At 34.8% G+C, this 22,265-nt stretch overlaps 3 protein-coding genes across 3 annotated transcripts; all 3 read left to right on the top strand.

Annotated features, from left to right (window-relative positions):
- The first annotated feature begins 5,444 nt into the window (after window positions 1-5,444).
- LOC145163345 (SH3 domain-containing protein 2-like) lies at window positions 5,445-8,789 on the top strand. The gene is made up of 10 exons (XM_079082204.1): window positions 5,445-5,615; window positions 6,407-6,526; window positions 6,615-6,684; window positions 6,773-6,924; window positions 6,996-7,097; window positions 7,170-7,370; window positions 7,466-7,528; window positions 7,684-7,842; window positions 7,958-8,032; window positions 8,396-8,789. The coding sequence occupies exons 1-10, from the start codon at window positions 5,556-5,558 to the stop codon at window positions 8,495-8,497; spliced, it is 1,104 nt and encodes a 367-aa protein (XP_078938330.1). The 5' UTR covers window positions 5,445-5,555; the 3' UTR covers window positions 8,498-8,789.
- A 4,044-nt stretch (window positions 8,790-12,833) lies between these two features.
- On the top strand, window positions 12,834-13,483 carry LOC145112519 (putative mitochondrial protein AtMg00820). The gene is made up of 2 exons (XM_079048676.1): window positions 12,834-12,901; window positions 13,102-13,483. Exons 1-2 carry the CDS (start codon window positions 12,834-12,836, stop codon window positions 13,481-13,483), a joined length of 450 nt encoding a protein of 149 aa, XP_078904802.1.
- Window positions 13,484-15,903: 2,420 nt separating this feature from the next.
- On the top strand, window positions 15,904-22,096 carry LOC145163404 (coatomer subunit alpha-1-like). Its single transcript, XM_079082265.1, has 5 exons — window positions 15,904-16,100; window positions 16,205-16,437; window positions 16,986-17,480; window positions 17,606-20,600; window positions 21,648-22,096. The coding sequence occupies exons 2-4, from the start codon at window positions 16,230-16,232 to the stop codon at window positions 20,554-20,556; spliced, it is 3,654 nt and encodes a 1,217-aa protein (XP_078938391.1). The 5' UTR covers window positions 15,904-16,100; window positions 16,205-16,229; the 3' UTR covers window positions 20,557-20,600; window positions 21,648-22,096.
- The last annotated feature ends 169 nt before the right edge of the window (window positions 22,097-22,265 follow it).

Genomic DNA, 22,265 nt, shown 5'->3' on the forward strand with positions numbered 1-22,265 from the left:
TAAATGAGTAAACATTTTAAACCGTACGAAAGATAAGAGATAGGCGGTTTGAATTGTAGTATAAATAGCAACATCTTGAATTATTTTCATATATCAACGAAAGTCTTTCAAGAAATTATTTTTGGATATCACTTCACATATTAGATGTTTTAGGCAATATAATAAGTTGGCAAACAGTGTTGAGCTTGGAGCCATAATAGTAGTTATTTTTCACTAACTAGTCAGGTGAGTGCATAGTTACTTTCATCTTACACATAGATATGAAGTATTTAATATAAATTACGTGCTATGTGTGCATATTCATGGAAACTGTAATCGGAAGAGGGGATATAGATATAGTCATGGGATAAAATGGAGTCTTTTAAAGGGCATAAATTTGAGTTTGATAGTTTCTTATTTCAAAAAATTTCCAGAAATAATTCCTGAATATAAGGTATTGCACTATTATTATGGAATTCAAATTAAATACATAATTTTGGGAAGGGTGTAAATTTTGATTTTGATTTATGGAGAGGAAGTAACGTGGGTGGACATCATCGTCTGATTTTATGGCCTGATTTTTCGGATTTATAGGGTATGATGGTCAAATACAACAATTAGCAATTGGGCGGGAAAATCAGTGAGTAAAATGCCAGAAGATTGACACGTAGCAAGGTAGTTGTAACGCCTGGTTTTTGTAACACCCCAATTTCAAGACCAAAAATGTTGTTTTTAATTAAGTAACTTATAAAATTGTTTACTGAAAAACATCATCGAATCATATCATTCCATAAAAACCATAGTCACATGTCTCAAAACCATATCATAAAACATTAACAATGTCAGAGTACAATCCCAAGGATCTCATAATGCAGATGTCCGGTGTGTGTGTGATGCGCTGCTACCGTGCCGGCTCCTTCCCCTTTGACGAAGAGGTACCTAAAAACAAAACTGTAAACTGTAAGCACAAAGCTTAGTGAGTTCCCCCATCATACCACATAGCATACATAACACATACTACTAGGCATATTCGGGTGCCTGACCTACCCTGCTAGGCATACCGGGGTGCCTAACCTACCCCTGTCAGACATACCGGGGTATCCGACCTAACCCTCCGGTTTATCTCAACCGGTTACGGGGACTATTTCACCCCTACTACTACCACATAATAATAACATAACGTAATCATATTGTCAGGCATACCGGGGTGCATAACATACCCCTTCGGTCCTTACAATCGTAACATGGGGACTATTCCCCCTACGGACTATTCCCCCTACTACCACTATCACATGACATCATACTAGGCTAGCACATAAAACATAACAGATAGTGGCAAACCCAGATAACTATCACAAAGATAATTATCTGACAAACAACTCCTACTAGTGGGCCGACATTGTGGTCGTAGACCCACTTTAACTGGAAGGTAACTCACCTCAATGTCGTGAAGTGTCTGAACTGTCCTCGATGATGGGATCAACTCCTCTCAAACTCCTACACATAACAACCTTCCTTAATTACCATTTCATACTCTTAACCCTTTCAAGGGTCAACTTAGGTCAAAGTCAAAGCCAAGGTCAACACCCTGGTCAAAGTCAACATCTGGTCGACTCAACTCGTCGAGTTGGTCCACCAACTCGTCAAGTTCCATAATCCACAAAGTACTAAAACTTCGACCCTACTCGTCGAGTCTTTCAGGAACTTGCCGAGTTCTCCTACATACAAAATTGGGACCTTTTTGCTTTTGACTCGCCGAGCTTGTCCATGAACTCGTCGAGTCCTTCTTAATACAAGTTGAAGTGTTTAGCCCTTGACTCGCCGAGTTCTTCCTTGAACTTGTTGAGTTCTTCTTCATATAAGTTGGGACATTTCCTTGAACTCGCCGAGTTCATCCTTTAACTCGTCGAGTTCTTTGATCTTCAATTCCATATTTACGTCCATCTTATTGAGTCCTCTTCTAGACTCAACCAGATCGACCAGAAACAGAAAAGGTTGGGGAACCATAACTCGACTCACCGAGTCCCATGAACGACTCGTCGAGTCCCCCAAAGTCCATGTCTATCCAGTTGATTTCAGTCATGCTTAAAGCATCCAGAACATAGATCTGACCTCCTAGGGTCGATATAGCACGTAAAGTTACAAACTTTATTTGCATGCATGGGTTAACTAGCTCATAAGGACCTAAAATGAAGTCTACATGGTGCATGGGACTCCCATGGCTATAAAGTTGGCACCTTTATGCCATGGGAACCCTTAAGGGTTCAAGATTTGAATGTACAACCCCAAAGATGCACACAATCCCAAAAAATGGCTTCACCATGGCTTAGAAAAGGTAGAAACTAGCCCTAAATAGAGATCTAAGAAATGAATAGTCAAGGTATCAGCTTTATACCTCAACTGAGCTGGAAATGTGCCAAAACCTCTGGATCTACTTGCTTTCTCTTGATCTCCTAAGCCTCCTCTTTCTTCTCAAGCTTCAAAGACACACACAAATGGCACAAAAGCTCAAGAACTGAAGAAGCAGGGGCCGCAGTAGCTGCCGAATCTTTTACTGGTACATGGACAACTGTGTGGACCGATGGACTAACACTCAATAATTAATTAGGGTTTCGTGAAGAGAGTCTGAGGGTGATGGAGGCTGGAGTGGAGACCCTATAAGTTGTTTAAATAGGGTGCAAACCCTCAAACTTATGGTTTCATCCAGACGAGTTTACTCGTCGAGTCAGGGCTTCCGACTCGGCGAGTAGATTTTTCCACCCGCGTCCAAATTTCGCATCTACTCGACGAGGTGAGCCTCCAACTCATCGAGTCCCTGTGTAAATATGCAAAAACTTATAATAAAAATTATGTACCGGGAACCGGGCGTTAAAGTTTTTGGTACGCTTTTATTTATAAATTATTCATTTTAATTGAGCTACTCGATGAGTTGGAAGCCTCAGACTCGTCGAGTAGAAACGAGTTTTGGACGCGGGTTTTAAGCTATCTACTCGATGAGTCTAAATAAGACAACATACAGTTGACCATATGTAAAATCAAGATTCTTGAGAAACAAATCAACATTTGTTAAAGAGTGTCGTTGACTCATATTAATTGGCACTGTAAAATATACAACTAATAGAAATTGTTACTTTAAAATTTTAACGAAATCATGCTCTTGCAATAAATTCCAATTGACATGTTAGTAATTATTTTGGATTTTCTATTATCCATATATAACTTTCCGTATTAAATTGTAAACTTTAGTCTAAATGATTATCGCAAACTAAACCATTTCAAATAATATTTTAAATTGTTATTTCATGGTTAAATGAATAATATATAAAAAATCTATAAAAACATGTAAAGTTCAAAAGTTTATATCAAACTAAAAAATATCATTTAAAAATAATTAGAATAGTATTTTAACAATAATTGTTTGTACAAAGCATTAAACGTAACGATTTCACCATTTTACCAATTAATATTTAGATTATATATATATAAAATTTTACCATTTTATGTGAACAATTACTTTTTTATGTTAAGTTTGACATAATATGGTTAAAAATAATATTTTAGATTGTAAATACAAAATTATAATTATAACTATATAAATATGTCAATCAAGAAAAATGACAGTTTAAAATTAAAAATTATGTTTTGTAATTAAGCAGATAATTTTATAAAATATATTAATACTAATTTTACTTAGAGAATTAACATTGCAGGTTTTCACCTCTAATCAAACAATTTAACATTAACAACAATCAAAATAATATTAAAATTGAAAAACATTATCAAAAAGGAAAACCAATTAACGAACAAAAAGGAAGTACGAACCAAAACAAAATAAAAAATTAAAATAAACCAATACCATATCATGATACTAATTAGCATATCAATTAATTTAATTGGAAATCAACTATTAGGTGAGTAATTTGACCCCTAGTCTTCTTCAATTTTGCCAAAATATATAAAATTATTGTTCTCACTTGATTCGTTTTTCTATGAATTTTTATCTTCCTATTTCAATAATTTGTATACCATAATTTGATTAATTTCTAATTAATTGCTTAAAATTTTAGTCATTTTATTAGGGCACTCGCTTCTTGATTCATCTTCTTGATTCATCTTCTTTATAAAAATCTTCTTTATAAAACTGTTTCTACAAAAAAGAAACTTATTTGTCAAATGAAAAATTCATACTACTTCCTCATGAGTAGTTCAAATGTAACCCATTGAAAATGTCTAAAGGGACAAACTAATAATTACAGAAAATAAATTAACATGAGTGATTTTAGAACCTGTAAACATATTAACTTGAAAGATTTTAAAACCTGTAAACAGAATTTAAAACTTGCATACACAATAAAAAAAATCAATCTCAAAATCATACTATATGCAAGGTTTTCAAAACAGTGACTATATGTTGATCTTTTATCATTTGTTTTAATTATCTACGATTAAAAGTATTTATTTATGGTATTAGATCATCTATATCTATATTTCAAATTTAACTGCTAATTTTTAGGGATAGGTTCGTTTAATATAAGAGCAATTCTTGAGCGGGAAAACATTGAGTAAAATGCAGGAGAGATTGTCACGTGACAAATCATAGCTCTAAAAGGATGACAAGTGGACAAAAAAAGAGTCTTTTATTAGAATTAGATATATTAGAATTAGAAGGAGATTAATCCAAGTTTATTTGAATTTTAAAAATCCAAAGGATAATGTGTTTTCTAAAATGATATCAACTTAAGATAATATGTTATTATTGTATTTTTGTTTAAACTAAACCATGGGTGTGTTTGGCAAAAGTAGCTGTTAGCTGGAAGCGGGTAGTGGTTAGCGTGTAGCGTGTAGCGTGTAGCGGGTAGCGTGTAGCGGGTAGCTGGTAGCGGGAAACTGTAGCTTTTATTTGTTATATGAGTGTCTGACAAAAGTAGCTGGTAGCTTTTGAAATATATAAAATTACATAAAATGACAATTGATTAAAAATAAATAAATATATAAATATATTTTTAAGGGTAATTATGGAAATTGATTTCAAAAGCTCAATAGCGTTTTGTTAAACGTTACATGAAGTAGCTTTTAGATTTGAAGCGTTTTGTTTAAACTAAAAGCTAAACGCTCGTACTGTCAAACGAAACTTTTTGTTTAAACTAGAGCGTTTTATCAAAAGCTAAAAGTTAGAAGCTCTCAAACGCTTCCGAAAGCTTCTTGCCAAACACGACCCATATATTAATATAAGATTTTAATTCAAATCCTTATAAAACATTTTAAATATAATAATCCAAAAGTATCGTGTTACCAACTAACAAATAGCTAATTTTGCTCAATGCCATCTAAGTTTCGTTCCAAAGTTTTTAAAACATGGAGAAAAACCAAATAAATATTGGGAATGTTTCCCAAAAGGAGTTTTAAAAGAATATTCTGATATAAAACAAAACGTCAAGTCAAAAGTTTGTGTCGGGACCCTTCAACACATTTTTGAAGCAAACAAATATTCAAAAAGAGTCAAAACAAAACCCCTCCCCAAATTTCTCTCGTTCGCTTTCGGCTTCGCAACTGGTTTTCGTCCAGCGTATGAACTAATGGATGCAATACGTAAACAAGCTTCGAAGCTCAGAGAACAGGTCGCTAGACAGCAACAGGTATTATACCATATTCATTCTTAGAACAAGAACTATTTTATTTAATTTCGTTTTAAATCTACCACGATCACTGCTCAAGATGTTGAAATTGCTATAGGTTTTGTTGTAATCAGTAAGTTTTCTAGACAAAATGATTAACACCACAGAGATTTTGAAGTAGAAAAGTAAGATCCGAATTCAAATTTAACTTGTCATTTCTTTGTTGAATGGAAGTAGTACGTAAATTGTTCGTGTTTTCAGTTTTCTTTGCTTAATTGCAAGTGTAGGTAGATTCAATAACGCCAGCTCCATTGATTGTCTCTGTAAAAAAACTGTGCTATGAGGTGTTCTGTCAAACTATGCTCTAGAGCTGTTTGATCGATCAAGTTCTAGGTCGTTGTGTAGCATGTTTTGTGACATGGTGTCTCCATTTTTCGAATTAAAACATGATTTGAATTAACAATTGAGGTATTTTGATAGCAAGATAAAGTTAAATTTTCTCCAAAAATGACAAAAAGTATGGTAGGTTAAGTTTGCATTTGTGCAAGAAAAACATATATAAAGATTTTACATTGAAAATGATAGAACATTTAGTTCTTCTCCTCTTTTACATACTCATCCTTCTCCTTCACTTGCCCCTGATCCTTCATCACCATCATCCTCTACTTCCTCTATATCTAAATAGTCCCACTGATTGTGCAAATGTAAAAAATAACATACATTGAAACTTTCTCCCTAATCGTGCATTAAACCCCGTAAATTCATAATTGTGAATAATTCCCTTACTTTTTGTGTTTTCTCATATATGGTAGGCTGTCCTCAAACAATTTGCTGGTGGACTTGGGGGCTCTGAAGATATTGTAGCCAATGAAGTAGAACTTCAACAACAACAAAAGCTTGAAAAGCTTTACATATCAACCCGATCTGCTAAGGTTACACACATTAATTTTCTTTTCTTTTTTAACTTTTTGCAAGCTATTCATATTATCTCTTAACATAATAACATTCTTTTTTTACCAGCACTTTCAACGCGATATTGTCCGTGGTGTCGAGGGTTTTATTGTAACTGGAACCAAGCAAGTTGAAATTGGTAACTTAAATTTTGTGTCCAAATTACAATTTTCATTTTTCACAATATCAATATATCTCTGTGTGTGTGTGTGTGCTTCTGTCTATAGGTACCAAACTCTCTGAAGACAGCAGGAAATATGGTGCTGAGAACACTTGCACAAGTGGTAGTTCATTATCCAAAGCAGCAATGAGTTATAGTAGTGCTCGAATGGATATTGAAAGGGAACGTGAAATTCTCTTGAAAGCCCTTGGCACACAGGTAAGCTCTAAAGCTCCCGTATGTGTTAAAAGACATAAATGCCCTTGTCCTCATGAACCATATAACTATAGGTTGCAGAGCCTTTGAGAGGTATGGTAGTGGGAGCTCCTTTGGAGGATGCAAGACGTCATGCACAAAGATACGATAGAGTCAGACAAGAAGCTGAAGCTCAGGTTAACATAATTTATATAGTTAGTTATGTATAAAAGACGTAAATGCCCTCCTCATCTTCATCATCTTTACAGGTGATTGAAGTAGCAAGAAGGCAGGCAAAAGTGAGGGAATCTAATGGGAATGTTGATAATTTATCAAAATATGAAGCAGCTCAAGCTAGGCTTAAGGAGCTGAAGTCAAACATGACTGTATTGGGTAAAGAAGCTGTTGCTACCATGTCAGCTGTTGAAGCTCAACAACAGAGGTTAACACTTCAACGACTTATATCCATGGTGATTAGTTACTCTATTATGCAATGTTTTTGTTTCTTTAAGTTTCTCAGAAATTAATAAAAGTTGAAAATAATGTATTTAATGTTGAATTGAAGGTTGAGGCTGAAAAACATCATCATCAGAAAGTTCTAAATATACTTGATCGGCTTGAAGGGGAGGTATCAAATACATTTTGGCATTTTTTTTTCTAGCATGAAAACAAGGAAGAAAAAAAATGTTGGGTTTTTGATTTGGGTCCACAAAGCTCCTCTGTCTTATTTTCGTTGGAGGGTATTTTAGACATTTGATAAAGGGTGAGATAATTTGTTTTTAGATGTTGCAAGAGCGTCAAAGAATAGATGCATCTCCTATTCCAATGGCAGCAGCAGTTTCTTCTTCTCCAGCTCATGATGAAATTGAAATCAATGGTGTATCTGCTTCTCAAAGAAATGATAATAACTTTGAAGATAATTTGGACTACTTTTTAGGAGAGGTGATTGTTATCTTTACTTATGCTTGTTTTGTTCATATAATTATATCAGTTTTCATTAACAACAAACTGTAGTTTGAAAATGATGGCTGAACTTAATTTTAATAATTAATAATAGGTTATACATCCATATCAAGCTGAGTCAGATGCTGAGTTGAGTTTAACAGTTGGGGACTACGTTGTTGTTCGAAAGGTTAGTGTTAGAATTACAAATTTTACTTTTTAAGCTCAGAAAATACAATTAATGTTATAATAAAAAGGTTCAGTGTTAGAAATGTAAAAAATAATAACATCCAAGTTATTGTTAATTAAATTTTTAGTATTATTGTAGGAATCGATATTTGTATTGGTCATCCATCAGATCATTCTTTATCCATGGTAGCCAACAATAACATACATGCACTTTTTTACTTACATTTCTTTACTGATAATAAAACCAATATATAACATGACATGAAACATATACTATAATGTTTAGGTGATGTTATGTTTTAAGTTGATGAAAACATGAGCTAGTTAATGCGAGATAAGATAAATATGGTTGTTTTGTGGACAGGTGTCAAGCAATGGTTGGGCGGAAGGAGAATGTCAAGGGAAGGCAGGTTGGTTTCCATTGGAGTATGTAGAACGCCGAGATCGGATTCTTGGTAGCAAGTAAGCTGGCTGGAGTTTTAGTAATTAGCATTTAGCAAGATTTATGAACATTTGTATTTTGTGCTTCTTCTTCTTCTTCTTTTGTCACTTTAGTTAGTGGTTTTAGATTCCATGTGTTGTCTTTAGAATGGAATTATTAGCTTATTTGTCAAGGGGGTAACTACTATCTATATTATAGCTTATTGGAATTAGAATTGCTAAATGGAGAATTTTAGTATCCCCAGGACCCAACCCAAGTGGATGCCAATTGCTAAAATGTGTGTTTTTCGGAATATAAACAATATATGTTTGTTTAACACATTATATATATATATATATATATATATATATATATATATATATATATATATATATATATATATATATAAGAAATGACCGGTGTGAGTTCATTAACTAACCTTTTCTATCCCCTTATCAATTAGTCACATACATAATATGTATTTATATTGCATATTCAAGTAAATACATTATATTAATTTTAAAATAAATAATAAAACAAGTTTTAGAAAAACATAAATATTATTAATAATATTAATAATATAAATGTTTTATAAGTATTTTACCCGTGGTTTCACGGGTTGTATCCTGGTGTGTGTGTGTATATATATATATATATATATATATATATATATATATATATATATATATATATAGTGTAAATGTAAAACCAATTTCTATCCAATCAATATATATTCTTATTTTTTATTTAAATTTAATTAATAAAGGTTGTTTAGTCATTTTATAAACTATTTAATCTAATTCTAAACTTAAACAACTAGATTTATGGTAACTATTTTAATTTGAAGCCCATATGTATGGGTCTCTCTCTCTCTCTCTCTCTCTTAGCCGCATACAACTACCACAAAATTCCCAGAGATGCGTGTTTCCACCATCGTTTCGACTTCTGGTGCATTTTTTTTCCAACGACCACTATAGGCCAGCGTCCATAGACCATATCCTGCCATTCTTCCTTCTTGTTCCTTGTCCACTTGTCAGTGATAAATTTTGATCGTTCGAGGATTTGAGAGAATTTCAAATCCAATTTCTGAAATACAATTGAACCACCATTAACACTTGACGATGACAACTTTGTAGATCCACCACCAGGTTCGATTTTCATTATTCTTTAAGAATATACACATTTTTCCTGATGTAAATGATTAGGGTTTTGGTTTGTAGTGATGGAAAGTTAACACTGTTGAAAAACGTAAAAAAAAACACTCAAAAATATTATTTGTAGTTGATTCGGTCGATTGGTTTTTTTTTTTTTTTTTTTTTTTTTTTTTTTTTATAATATGTGAACGATTTTTATTCAATATTTTTCAAGAATCAGATAAGTCAAAGTACTGGTTTCTGCTTCAATTTTATATTTACTTCACTCTTCTAGAGTAATGATTTTTTGTTTTTTCAAAATATGAGATTTATGTGCACATTTATACTTATTTTGTTTATATGTGGATGAACTTTAACTGATATTCTTGAAGAATAACATGAGCAAAAGTACTTTTTAATATGATAAACAAGAATCATGCTTAAATAATAGAATATGAACAAGACTAAAAGTAGTTTCATTCTTGATGAGTAATGGTTTTTCTTCAATCTCTATAAAATTGGCTTTCAATGAGTAAATCTTTTTGTTAAAATGAGGAGTTGTTAAAAATACTAGATTGATTAACAAAGTCATATTATTTATTTATTCTTAATTACTATTTGTAAGAATAACATGAGAATCATTTTCACATTCATATTTATTTCTATGTTAAAGATGGTAGCAGTGGAACCAACTGGGAAATGGATGAGGCAAAAGAGAGTTTGCGAATTAAGAAGTAATACATAGTATTTGCTACAATTTGCGATTTGTTTAAGTGTAAGGTAAAGAATGTTTTTTGTTTCACAACTTTTGAAGTAGAATTCTACGACGTGGATATGTAATAATTAGTATATTCTAAAGTTTCTTTAGTTTTTCTGAATTTTTTCTGAATTTTTAATTTTTGGTGTTTATATGTATTTATGTATCGTGTGAAATTATTTTGATTTCAGAAAAAAATCGTGTGTTCATGGACATTATCATCAACACCACTTGTCATCTCCACCTCTGTCTATTGACCATCAAGGCATCAACTACCTACACCACATTCAATTCTTATGAGAATATATCATAAAAGAAAGAAGAAAGATCATGTGTTCATGCACATTATAATCGTTTTTGTATAAACTTACCAAAAAATATGACAAATTATTGACGAACGACTAGTAAATTCGGGGAAGAAGCATATGCATCGATTCAAGCAGTGGAACTGTAGGATTTTTTTATGTAATTCTTTTGAGAAATATGTAGTTTATTTTAATTGTTAAAAGAAAGTTTATAAATTATGAATTGTAATTATTTTTCATTTTTACTAGCATATCTTTTATTTTTAAAGAATGCTTACATTCTTCATAAGAGTCATAAATTTACGATTTTAATTTTTATATTCTAACCAAAATGATTCTTAAAGAAATAATTTTTTTAATGTAAATAACAATAATAAATTTGTTTCCTAAAAATCTAAAATTCATTATTTTGTTTCCTTAAATAAATATAAACAAAATGTCCAAACTACCCCTAAGACATTTTGAATTTTGAATTCATAAAAAAATAATAATAAATGTAATAATATTCTTTCAAGAATGATTCTATTTCTCATTGATCCAATTCTAGGATTTAGTTACACGGTTACACAATAAATGCTATTTTCAAATGATCATATGTAACCAAACAAATAATATGTTACTGTATAACTCATTCTCAGCCAATCGTTTCAAAAAACTAGATAAAGGGCATAATAGTCAGTTAACATATAATCTCGCCCCGGGTAGTAAAAAACAATGGATCGGCCCTACGCACCGCATCCTATACCCATGTGTGTCGCACCCTAAGGCCACTCAAGTCCATCGCTTTGCTGCTACGTGTCTCTTTTCCTATGGTCCACGTCTCCCTTCTAGAAGCTAGGCGCGTCGTGCTCTCGAATTTTAATTTCAATTTTTTCAAAAAAATCATATTTTTATAGTTATATTTTTATAGGGCTTAGACTGGTAAAATCCGTATAAAAATCATAACTTTCTCATATGAATTTTGCTCTCGACTATCTTTATATTGACGAATTCCTATTCACGAGATCTTCAACTGTTGTTTAGATTGTTTTGCCTAAAAATCAACCAATTTTAATTTCGGTTTCTCTGTCGCATACTGTTGTACTGAAACTTCAAAAAATCACAGCTTCCTCGTACAAATACAAAGTAATATTTAGGCGTTCTTTATATGCATGTTTTCGCTTCTACGATTACTACAACTTTCGTTTAGATTACTTATGCTAATAAGCAACCTATCTTCTGCATGCGAGTTATATTTCCGGCGTTTTTTATATCCACATGTAGGTATCGACGACTATTACAACTTTTATTTAGATTGTTTAGCTAATTCCAACTTTATTTTTAGCTCATTTTCTTCTAGGGGATACTCTAAATGATTTTTAAAAAATCATAGCTTTCTCATACGGATTCCGTTTTTGGCGTTGTTTGTCTCGTTGGAGATATATCGAGGAGTACTACGATTTTTTCCTTTTTATTACTTTAGCTAAAACTCAACCAATTTCTATTTCGTTAATTACGACACACATTTCTATGCACGGTTGATTTTTAAAACTTAGAAAAATCATAACTTCTCCATACGAAGTCAGATTTTTACGAAAATTTTTATTTTTGGAATCGCATTGACGTTTACTTTCCGAATATATTATTATTTATATATAATGGCGCAACTTTTTGCGTGCCTAATTTTAGTTTTTGGCTAATTTAATCGTATTTTCGCGTATATGGGAAGACGTAATAGTGTGCTTTCATTATATTTAGACAAATTTTATACTTTTAGCCTATTACATCTGTCTATTTCCAATATTTCTATTGGCGGTCGGTGATGTATTTTCTTCGGTTGTCACACCCTGTGTCAGTTTCCTTCTTTCTTATAGCACCTACACATAAATTCACATGTGCCAACACACCTTAACAAAATGGTGTAGCTGAGAGAAAGAATCGACATCTTGCAGAAATTTGTCGAAGCATGCTACACGCAAAGAATGTCCCGGGAAGATTTTGGGTTGAAGCAATGCAAACAGATGCCCATGTGATCAATAAACTTCCCCAACCAAGGTTAGGTTTCATCTCACCATTTGAGACACCATGGAACATGAAGCCTACTGTTAGCTATTTCCGAGTATTTGGCTGTGTTTGCTACGTATTTGTGCCTAGTTATTTACATAGTAAGTTTGACAAGAAAGCGGCCAGGTGTATATTTCTTGGATATGACAATCAAAGACAAGGGTGGAGGTGTTGTGATCCAACAAGTGGAAGATGCTACACTTCAAGAGATGTAGTGTTCGATGAAACATCTTCATGATGGTCCTCAAGGAAGAAAGTCTTACCAGACTCGAAAAATATTGAAGAAATTTTAAAACAAAAGATAGGGGAACAAACTGCACACATTTGGTCAAGTATTGATGCACCTGAAGATCCAAGCGACACTAATGTCAATGAGCAATAAGTAACTCAAACAATTAACGCTGGTGAAAGGGAGACGCCACCTCCACAACTTCGAAGGACGAAAAGAATCCGAAAGCCAAATCCCACGTATGCTAATTCGGCCATTTTAGAAGACGATGTTAAAGAGCCGAATATGTATGAAGAAGCATTTAAGAATAAAGTTTGGCAGAATGCAATGGAAGAAAAAGTTACAGCCTTAGAGCAGAATCAAATTTGGGAACTAGTACCAAGACCAAGAGATATAAAACTCATTTTCTGCAAGTGGGTTTATAAAATAAAGCGTCGCCCAGATGGATCAATTGAAAGATACAAGGCTTGTTTGGTGGCTCGAGGGTTCTCACAACAATATGGACTGGATTATGATGAAACATTTAGTCCAGTGGCGAAGATAATACTGTATGAGTGTTGCTAGCACTTGCAGCTAGTAAAGACTGGAAAATATGGCAGATGGATGTGAAGAATGCTTTCTTGCATGAAGAATTGGATCTGGAGATCTACATGAACCAACCAAAGGGATTTGAGGATGCAGTTAATCGCAATCATGTGTGCAAGCTGAGAAAAGACACTAAGTTTTCATTTTTTTTTTTTTACATTTTGACACTAAGTTTAATTTTTTCTTTCATTTTTTGCACTCAGTTTTTTGTTCAAAATCGAACATCATTTTTTTTTCAATTTTGTTCAATGTTAACCATTTTCCATTTGAAACCGTGAAAATATTTTTTTATTACATTTTAAACCATATAAATACATTTTTCTTCATTTAAAAACCATATTTTGTATAAATATATTTTTTTTAATAATCAAACCATAAAATTTGTGTATAAATATGTATTAGTTATATAAAAATCATATTTTATATTAAATATGCAACTTTAAAATAAGTTTGGAGATTTTGAGGTGTATAGTCGATCAATGTCCAGAGGTCATCGATCAAGGTTCAAAGGTCAGGTATGCAACCCGTAAAATTTTTACATCTTATTCGAAACTTATGGTTAGTTTGGTTCTTATGATATAACTAATGCATGTTTATGCATAAAGTTATGCTTTGAATGTAAAAAAAAAACCTTTTATTTGTATAAAAATGTGGTTTTTAAACGAAAAAAATATTATTTATACGGTTTAAAATGTAATAAAAAAATATATTTATACGGTTTTAAATGGAAAATGGTTAAATTGAACAAAATTTGAAAAAAATGATGTTCGATTTGGAACAAAAAAGCAGAGTGTCAAAATTGAAAGAAAAAAAATTAAACTTAATGTCAAAATCAAAAAAATGAAAACTTAGGGGCTGTTTGTTTTTTGGTTGCAGGTCTGCGAAATTACTTTTGTCTGCGCTGCGCAAACCATGCGCAGACATCTAACCTCGTAGTGTGTTTGTTTTTTCGAAGTGCACATATCTAAAAACGTATGTGCGAGGTCTTCACCACACAGACATGGACTGTCATCTTCTAAGGTCTGCGAAGTCTTTTTAACCCCAAAAAAACACGCTTTTGTTCTATCGGCGCCTCCATTCATCGACTTCCCACCCTCGAAGCCTCCCACCGGTCTTCGTTCGTTCTTGCCTCGCTCCAGCACTAGCTTTCGTCATTCCTCATTCGATCAGAACCGCCGCCCGCGCCACCCTTGCAACCTCCTCTCCGATCGATAGCTTCTCGGTGCTTCAAATCGATCGTATCCTCAAAATCGACAACCCCTCCATCGCCAGTCTTCTTCAGGCGCACCACCGGATCCATCAGACCACCGACTCCGATAGACCACTTGCCGGATTCTCAGTTAAAACTCAAACAAACAGGTCAGAAAATTTCTCCTATTTCTGATTTTTTTTCTTGTTTTAATATGAAATTGAAGATTATTTTTTGCTGCAAAACTCTCCATTTTATTGAAATTAGTTGTTTAATCTTGCTGAAAATCTGAAAACATTCATGAAAGTAGCATTTCTTGTTTAATTTTGCATTAAAAGTTGCTGAAACACAACATTTCTTGATGTATCTTGTTGGAAATTTGAAATGTTGATGTTTATATGCTATTTTTTGCTGAAATAATGATGTTTATGTATTGTTTTGTGCTGAAAATGTCAAATAATGATGTTCACACACACACACATATATATATATATATATATATATATATATATATATATATATATATATATATATATATATATATAAATGCGAAATAATGATGTTTATATGTTTTTTTTATTGCTGAAATTATGAAATAATGGTGTTTATTTGTGGTTTTTTTGCTGAAAATGTGAAATCATGTTGTATATGTGCTGTTTTTATTTATTTATTTATTTATTTTGTTGTGAAAATGACTTTTTGTTTATGTTTATGACATGAAATCAAGATGTATATGTGTTGAAAAACTATTGTAAGTTTGTAAAATCAATTTATTTAAAATTAAGTTTATTTGAGCAGCCTGCAGACATTAAAAAACAAATAGACTTCTTATTGCAGACTGTAGACATTTGATCCACCTCTTCTGCTATAAAGGCTTGCAGATATGGTTCGCAGACTGCAAATATTTTGGCTTCAGACAAACAAACAGCACCTTAGTGTCTTTTGTGAGAAAAAAAAATTCAATTTTGACAAATCAACATGTCACGTCATCAAAACTGACATGTAATCATATCGCGTCAGTAACCGGGTTGATCGGTCAAATGGTCAAAATTATAAAAATTAAAAAACATAGTATCAAATTTGAGAAAAAAAGAAGACAGTACAAAATAAAATTTTAATATAAACTTATTTTTTTTTTATTCCTTTGGACAATTACCGTACACGCACCGCACCGATGGGCCATGGTCATGTTTATTTTACAAAACCGATCTTCACATCCTCTCAGATCTAACACACTGTTTTTTAACACACAGTGGATCGATCCCGGGCAACTCTTTCTCCTTCTCTTTCTCTGCCTCTCCTCTCCCAAATGCCTTCTGATCACAAGTATACTACTCTTTAACATCACATCGGATCGATCGATCGAATCATTTATCGAATTAGCAGCATTTAATTCTCAGATCTAAGGTAATTATCACGCACCTACAGAATCTAGGTTTCTTTTTTGTTGTTTATGAAGTTGCGATACGATTGAATTGTGAGTTACTTGATTTGTTTAATCGATTGATTAGAGGTTGGGGACGAAACGGAGCGAAGATGTTGACGAAGTTTGAGACGAAGAGTAATAGAGTTAAAGGTCTGAGTTTCCACAGCAAAAGGCCATGGATCTTGGCTAGTCTTCACAGTGGTGTGATCCAGCTATGGGATTACAGGATGGGCACTCTCATTGATCGTTTTGACGAGCATGATGGCCCTGTTCGTGGCGTACACTTTCATCAATCACAGCCTCTGTTCGTTTCGGGAGGTTTGTTGGATTTCAATTGCATTGATATACCTGAAATGCTTCCGAATCTAAGGTTTTTTTATTGATTAGCTGATATATTCAGGATATAATGTTAGGTAATGATGATCTATTAGAAGCTTGTTATTTGTGTGGCACATTATCTCTATTTAGTAGATTTAGAGCTTTTTGTGTTCATGGAACTGATCTGTCCATAACCATTAGTCCACCAGTTTAAAGCTATGGAAATCTGTTTAAGCCTGTGCTCTAGTAATGATGATCTGAACTTCACATCTGTGCGATTTGGGACACATGAAACTGTTTTGTTGCAATGTTCAGATTCAGAGTAACATGGAAATGATTTGGATCTGGTCATGTACATTAGATTTGATGCAATGCATATTAGCAGTTGCTGTTTATTACGGAAATTAACCTATCTTGGAAAATCAGAACCATCTTGTTCTGTTTTCTCTGTGCATATTAAACTTATGCTTAGGTCTTCTTTATATTGGTTAGTTCGTAGCCTTATGTATGCGTGTAAGAATATTTAGGCATTCCTTTTGTATATGCAGGCGATGATTACAAGATCAAAGTATGGAACTACAAACTGCATCGGTGTTTATTCACGCTTCTTGGCCATCTTGATTATATCCGGACTGTTCAATTTCACCATGAGAACCCCTGGATTGTTAGTGCTAGTGATGATCAAACTATCCGGATATGGAACTGGCAATCCCGTACTTGTATTTCTGTTTTGACTGGACACAACCATTATGTAATGTGTGCTTTGTTCCATCCCAAGGAGGACCTTGTTGTGTCAGCATCATTAGATCAGACTGTTCGAGTTTGGGACATTGGTGCTCTGAAAAAGAAAACAGTTTCCCCTGCTGATGATATCCTCCGCCTCAGTCAAATGAATACAGATTTCTTTGGAGGAGTTGATGCTGTTGTGAAGTATGTCTTGGAGGGCCATGATCGTGGAGTCAATTGGGCATCATTCCATCCCACTCTTCCTCTTATTGTTTCTGGAGCTGATGATCGCCAAGTGAAGATCTGGCGCATGAATGGTATGGTGTCTTTACAGGGTAGTTCATTTGTTAATATGCTTTAAATTTCCATCTCTTCTTGTGTCATACATTATCACCAAGATACTTCGGGATCACAAATCTCACTTATCAACTTTATCTTTCAGATACCAAAGCTTGGGAAGTAGACACATTGAGAGGTCACATGAACAATGTATCATGTGTTCTTTTCCACGCAAGACAAGACATCATAGTATCAAACTCAGAGGACAAAAGCATACGTGTCTGGGATGCCACAAAAAGAACTGGCCTTCAAACATTCCGCAGGGAACACGACAGATTCTGGATACTCGGCTGTCATCCTGAAATGAATCTTCTAGCAGCTGGCCATGATAGTGGCATGATTGTTTTCAAGCTGGAAAGAGAACGCCCTGCTTTCTCTGTTAGTGGTGATTCCCTCTACTTCATAAAAGACCGTTTTCTTCGGTTCTATGAGTACTCTTCTCAAAAAGACACTCAAATCCTCCCAATCCGTAGGCCTGGTTCTACCACCTTAAACCAGGGCCCTAGAACCCTCTCTTACAGCCCTACAGAAAACGCGATTCTAATATGTTCAGAAGTAGATGGCGGGTCCTACGAACTCTACATTGTTCCTAAAGATAGTTTCAGTCGAGGCGATACAGTTCAAGAGGCAAAACGTGGTGTCGGGGGGTCTGCAGTTTTTGTAGCTCGCAACAGATTTGCAGTTCTTGAAAAAAGCACCAATCAAGTGTTAGTGAAGAACTTGAAGAATGAAATCGTGAAGAAAAGCGCCCTTCCTGTTGTCACAGATGCTATATTCTATGCGGGTACAGGCAACCTACTTTGCAGGGCAGAAGACAGAGTATTCATCTTTGACCTTCAACAGAGACTGGTTCTTGGGGACCTTCAAACATCTTTTGTAAGGTATGTTGTTTGGTCAAACGACATGGAGAGTGTTGCTTTACTTAGCAAACATTCGATAATAATAGCTGATAAGAAACTTGCTCACCGGTGCACCCTTCATGAAACAATCCGTGTCAAGAGTGGTTCATGGGATGATAATGGTGTTTTCATATACACAACACTAACCCATATCAAGTACTGTTTGCCTAATGGAGACAGTGGAATCATTAGGACACTTGATGTTCCGGTTTACATCACGAAAATATTCGGGAACACAATCTTTTGCTTGGATCGAGATGGGAAAAACCGCCCAATAGTTATCGATTCTACTGAATATATCTTCAAGCTGTCTCTTCTGAAAAAGAGATATGATCATGTGATGAGCATGATAAGGAACTCAGAGCTATGTGGGCAAGCCATGATTGCTTACCTTCAACAAAAAGGTTTCCCAGAAGTCGCGCTTCATTTCGTGAAGGATGAAAGAACTCGTTTCAATTTAGCACTTGAAAGTGGAAACATTCAGATAGCTGTTGCTTCTGCTAAAGAGATTGATGAGAAAGATCACTGGTATAGATTGGGTGTTGAGGCCCTTCGTCAGGGCAATTCTGGAATTGTTGAATATGCATACCAAAGGACGAAAAACTTTGAGAGGCTGTCTTTCTTGTATTTAATAACAGGAAACTTGGATAAATTGTCCAAAATGATGAAAATCGCTGAGGTGAAAAATGATGTTATGGGACAATTCCATAACGCGTTGTACTTGGGTGATGTTCAAGAAAGAATCAAGATTTTGATAAATGCGGGTCATTTACCACTAGCATATGCTACAGCTCAGACCCATGGGTTGACCGATATTGTAGAGGAACTTGCTGTCAAACTTGAAGGTAATGTCCCTTCTTTGCCAAGTGGCAGGTCCAGTCAACTTTTGATGCCCCCAACCCCTGTCCTATGTGGCGGTGACTGGCCGTTACTAAGGGTCATGAAAGGAATCTTTGAGGGTGGTCTTGATAATGTTGGAAGGGGTGGAAATGAAGAATATGAAGATGCTGCTGATGCTGATTGGGGCGATGGTTTGGAGATTGGGGATGAAGACAACATTCAGAATGGTGATGTCACTGTGGTGTTGGATGATGACGAGGCACCTGAAGAAAATGAAGAGGGTGGTTGGGGTCTTGAAGACCTTATACTTCCAGACATCGAAACCCCGAAAGCCGCCACCTCTGCCACCCGTTCTTCTGTGTTTGTGGCCCCCACCGCCGGTATGCCCGTCAGCCAGATTTGGGTCCAGAAATCATCTCTTGCAGCTGAACACGCGGCGGCCGGGAACTTCGACACCGCCATGCGGTTGCTCAGCCGCCAGCTTGGCATAAAGAACTTCACACCTTTGAAATCATTGTTTCTTGATCTTCACATGGGGAGTCATACTTTCCTGCGTGCTTTCTCTTCGGCTCCATTGATCTCATTGGCCATCGAGCGTGGCTGGAGTGAGTCAGCAAGCCCTAACGTCCGGGCCCCACCTGCACTCGTGTTCAATTTCTCTCAGTTAGAAGAAAAACTCAAAGCTGGCTACAAAGCCACTACTACTGGTAAATTCACTGAAGCCTTGCGTCTTTTCCTGGGTATTCTTCATACCATTCCCCTGATTGTTGTCGAGTCAAGGCGAGAAGTCGATGAAGTCAAAGAATTGATCATTATAGTCAAAGAGTATGTTCTTGGTCTACAAATGGAACTCAAAAGGAGAGAGTTAAAAGACAACCCTCTTCGCCAACAGGAGCTAGCTGCATACTTCACTCACTGTAACCTCCAGCTCCCACATTTAAGACTTGCACTGATGAATGCTATGACTGTGTGCTACAAGGCGGGTAATCTCATTACTGCTTCCAACTTTGCAAGGAGGCTCTTGGAGACCAACCCAACTGCTGAAAACCAGACAAAAACTGCCCGTTCAGTTATGCAGGCTGCTGAGAGAAACATGAAGGATTCCACACAGTTGAATTATGATTTTAGAAATCCGTTTGTTGTTTGTGGGGCCACTTATGTCCCGATATACAGGGGGCAGAAGGATGTGTTGTGTCCATACTGTAGTTCCCACTTTGTTGTTTCTCAGGAAGGACAGCTTTGTACTGTTTGTGACCTTGCGGTGGTGGGATCAGATGCTTCTGGTTTATTGTGTTCTCCAGCTCAGATCAGATGATTTCAAAACTTTCCCTGACAATCTTGCCAGCCTCGCTTCTTCAGGTATATTACTCTTTCCATATAGCATCCTACTTCCATTTATCTCTATTACAGTATTGTACTTTCTTCTACTTGAAAAATCTTTTTTCCTATTAGGTTATATTAGACTTTAAAACATCCTACCCCATTGTAGCAGTGAAAGTGAAAATGCTTTGTGTATATGAATGAATGCGGTTACTATAATTGGGTAGATTTTGTGAAGTACAATGCTGTAATAGGAAGAAAAATGAAAGTAAGATGCTATGATAAACGCATTAATAAAGGTATGTTGCTATTTCTTGCATTTAACCCTTTTGCTAAAGACAACCAAACCACTTTGCGCCTGTTTTGATCTAGCAGTTTATTTTCTTTTCCCTTTTTAATTTGTGCTTGCAATTATAACTTTTATTTCTCGTGGTCCTTGTATGTCTTGCTACATGGTGAGGGCGTGATTGTAATTACTGGATTCCATTTGGGTAGAAACTTAGAATCAGTCCTCAATTTTGTCTTGAATGACATTGATAACATGAGATAAGTTTATGGCAATACAAAAACCTTACCTTGCCACAGATATTCATTTAAATTCTTTGCTATTTATTTTATTATCTACTGAGAGCATGTTTTAAGTTTACGTGTTTGGTTCCTGGATTCCAGTTGAATCTCAAATTCCGTTCAGTGGCATGTTTGGTTGCCAATTGAGTAATTCCAATCCAAGAGATTCCTTTGAAATCCATTTTTGAGGGATTTCATCATTTCTACTTTACTGGTTGATAAGAACTGAAAACCCGTTAATATTTTCTTTAAAAGACCAAATTGCCCTCTCATAAACCCATCAAAACACCAACACATTGTTCCATTTTTTCATCGTTGGATCTGTGATTAAATTCCATCCATTTCCTGCGAACCAAACGCGTATTTCCTTTGACAGATACATTCTACAAACTAAACATCCCTTCATCTTCTATAGTTTTATATGGCTAGGCCCTTGTCTCGATCAACTTCCATCCTTTTTAAGCTTGGCATGCAAAAGTGACAGAGTTTGATATTAATTATTGTTGACTTGTTTTGCAGTTTAAATGTGTCTGGTCCAAGTAGAGTTGTTGCTGCTATATATATATTATCCGGAACCCCACAACAGAGTAGATTTTGTTGTTATGGATTTATTAGTCTCTCTCTAGAGGTTGAGGTTGGTTTGGGTGGGGTCTTACTCAACATCATTATATTGGCAATTGGCAAGAAAGGATACACAGCTAGTGTCAAGAAAAAGGTATGGTATGGTATGCTGGCTGGTATTTTACTAGTATTGAACATTCATGCCTAGGTGGTTGGTTATTATAATATTCAGATTTAATAATACACTACTTATTTTTGTTTTTCCCTTGATGTTTGTTGATGTTGGAATTTGTTGAACTTTGCTTGGAGTCGTGTCTGTTTTGTCACGAAGCCATATCCTTCTGTTTTTGTGGTTGTATCTAGATGGTTTTGCAATAATATTTTCAGGACTTGAATGTTTTTCACAATCCCATATGCATTTCTTTCTAGGGTTTATATATGGTACTTGCCTTTGTTACAAAGGACCACACTAGACATGTTTTTTAGGCCTATATTTGATGCTCATACTTGTTTCATCTTTTTGGGATTGCAATTACATTTTTGCTCAGTTCCATTACCATTCGTTCCAATTGGCAC

Source organism: Lactuca virosa, chromosome 1, assembly GCF_052849685.1.
Source record: "Lactuca virosa cultivar CGN04683 chromosome 1, Lactuca_virosa_CGN04683_v6, whole genome shotgun sequence".
NCBI classification, from domain to species: domain Eukaryota; kingdom Viridiplantae; phylum Streptophyta; class Magnoliopsida; order Asterales; family Asteraceae; genus Lactuca; species Lactuca virosa.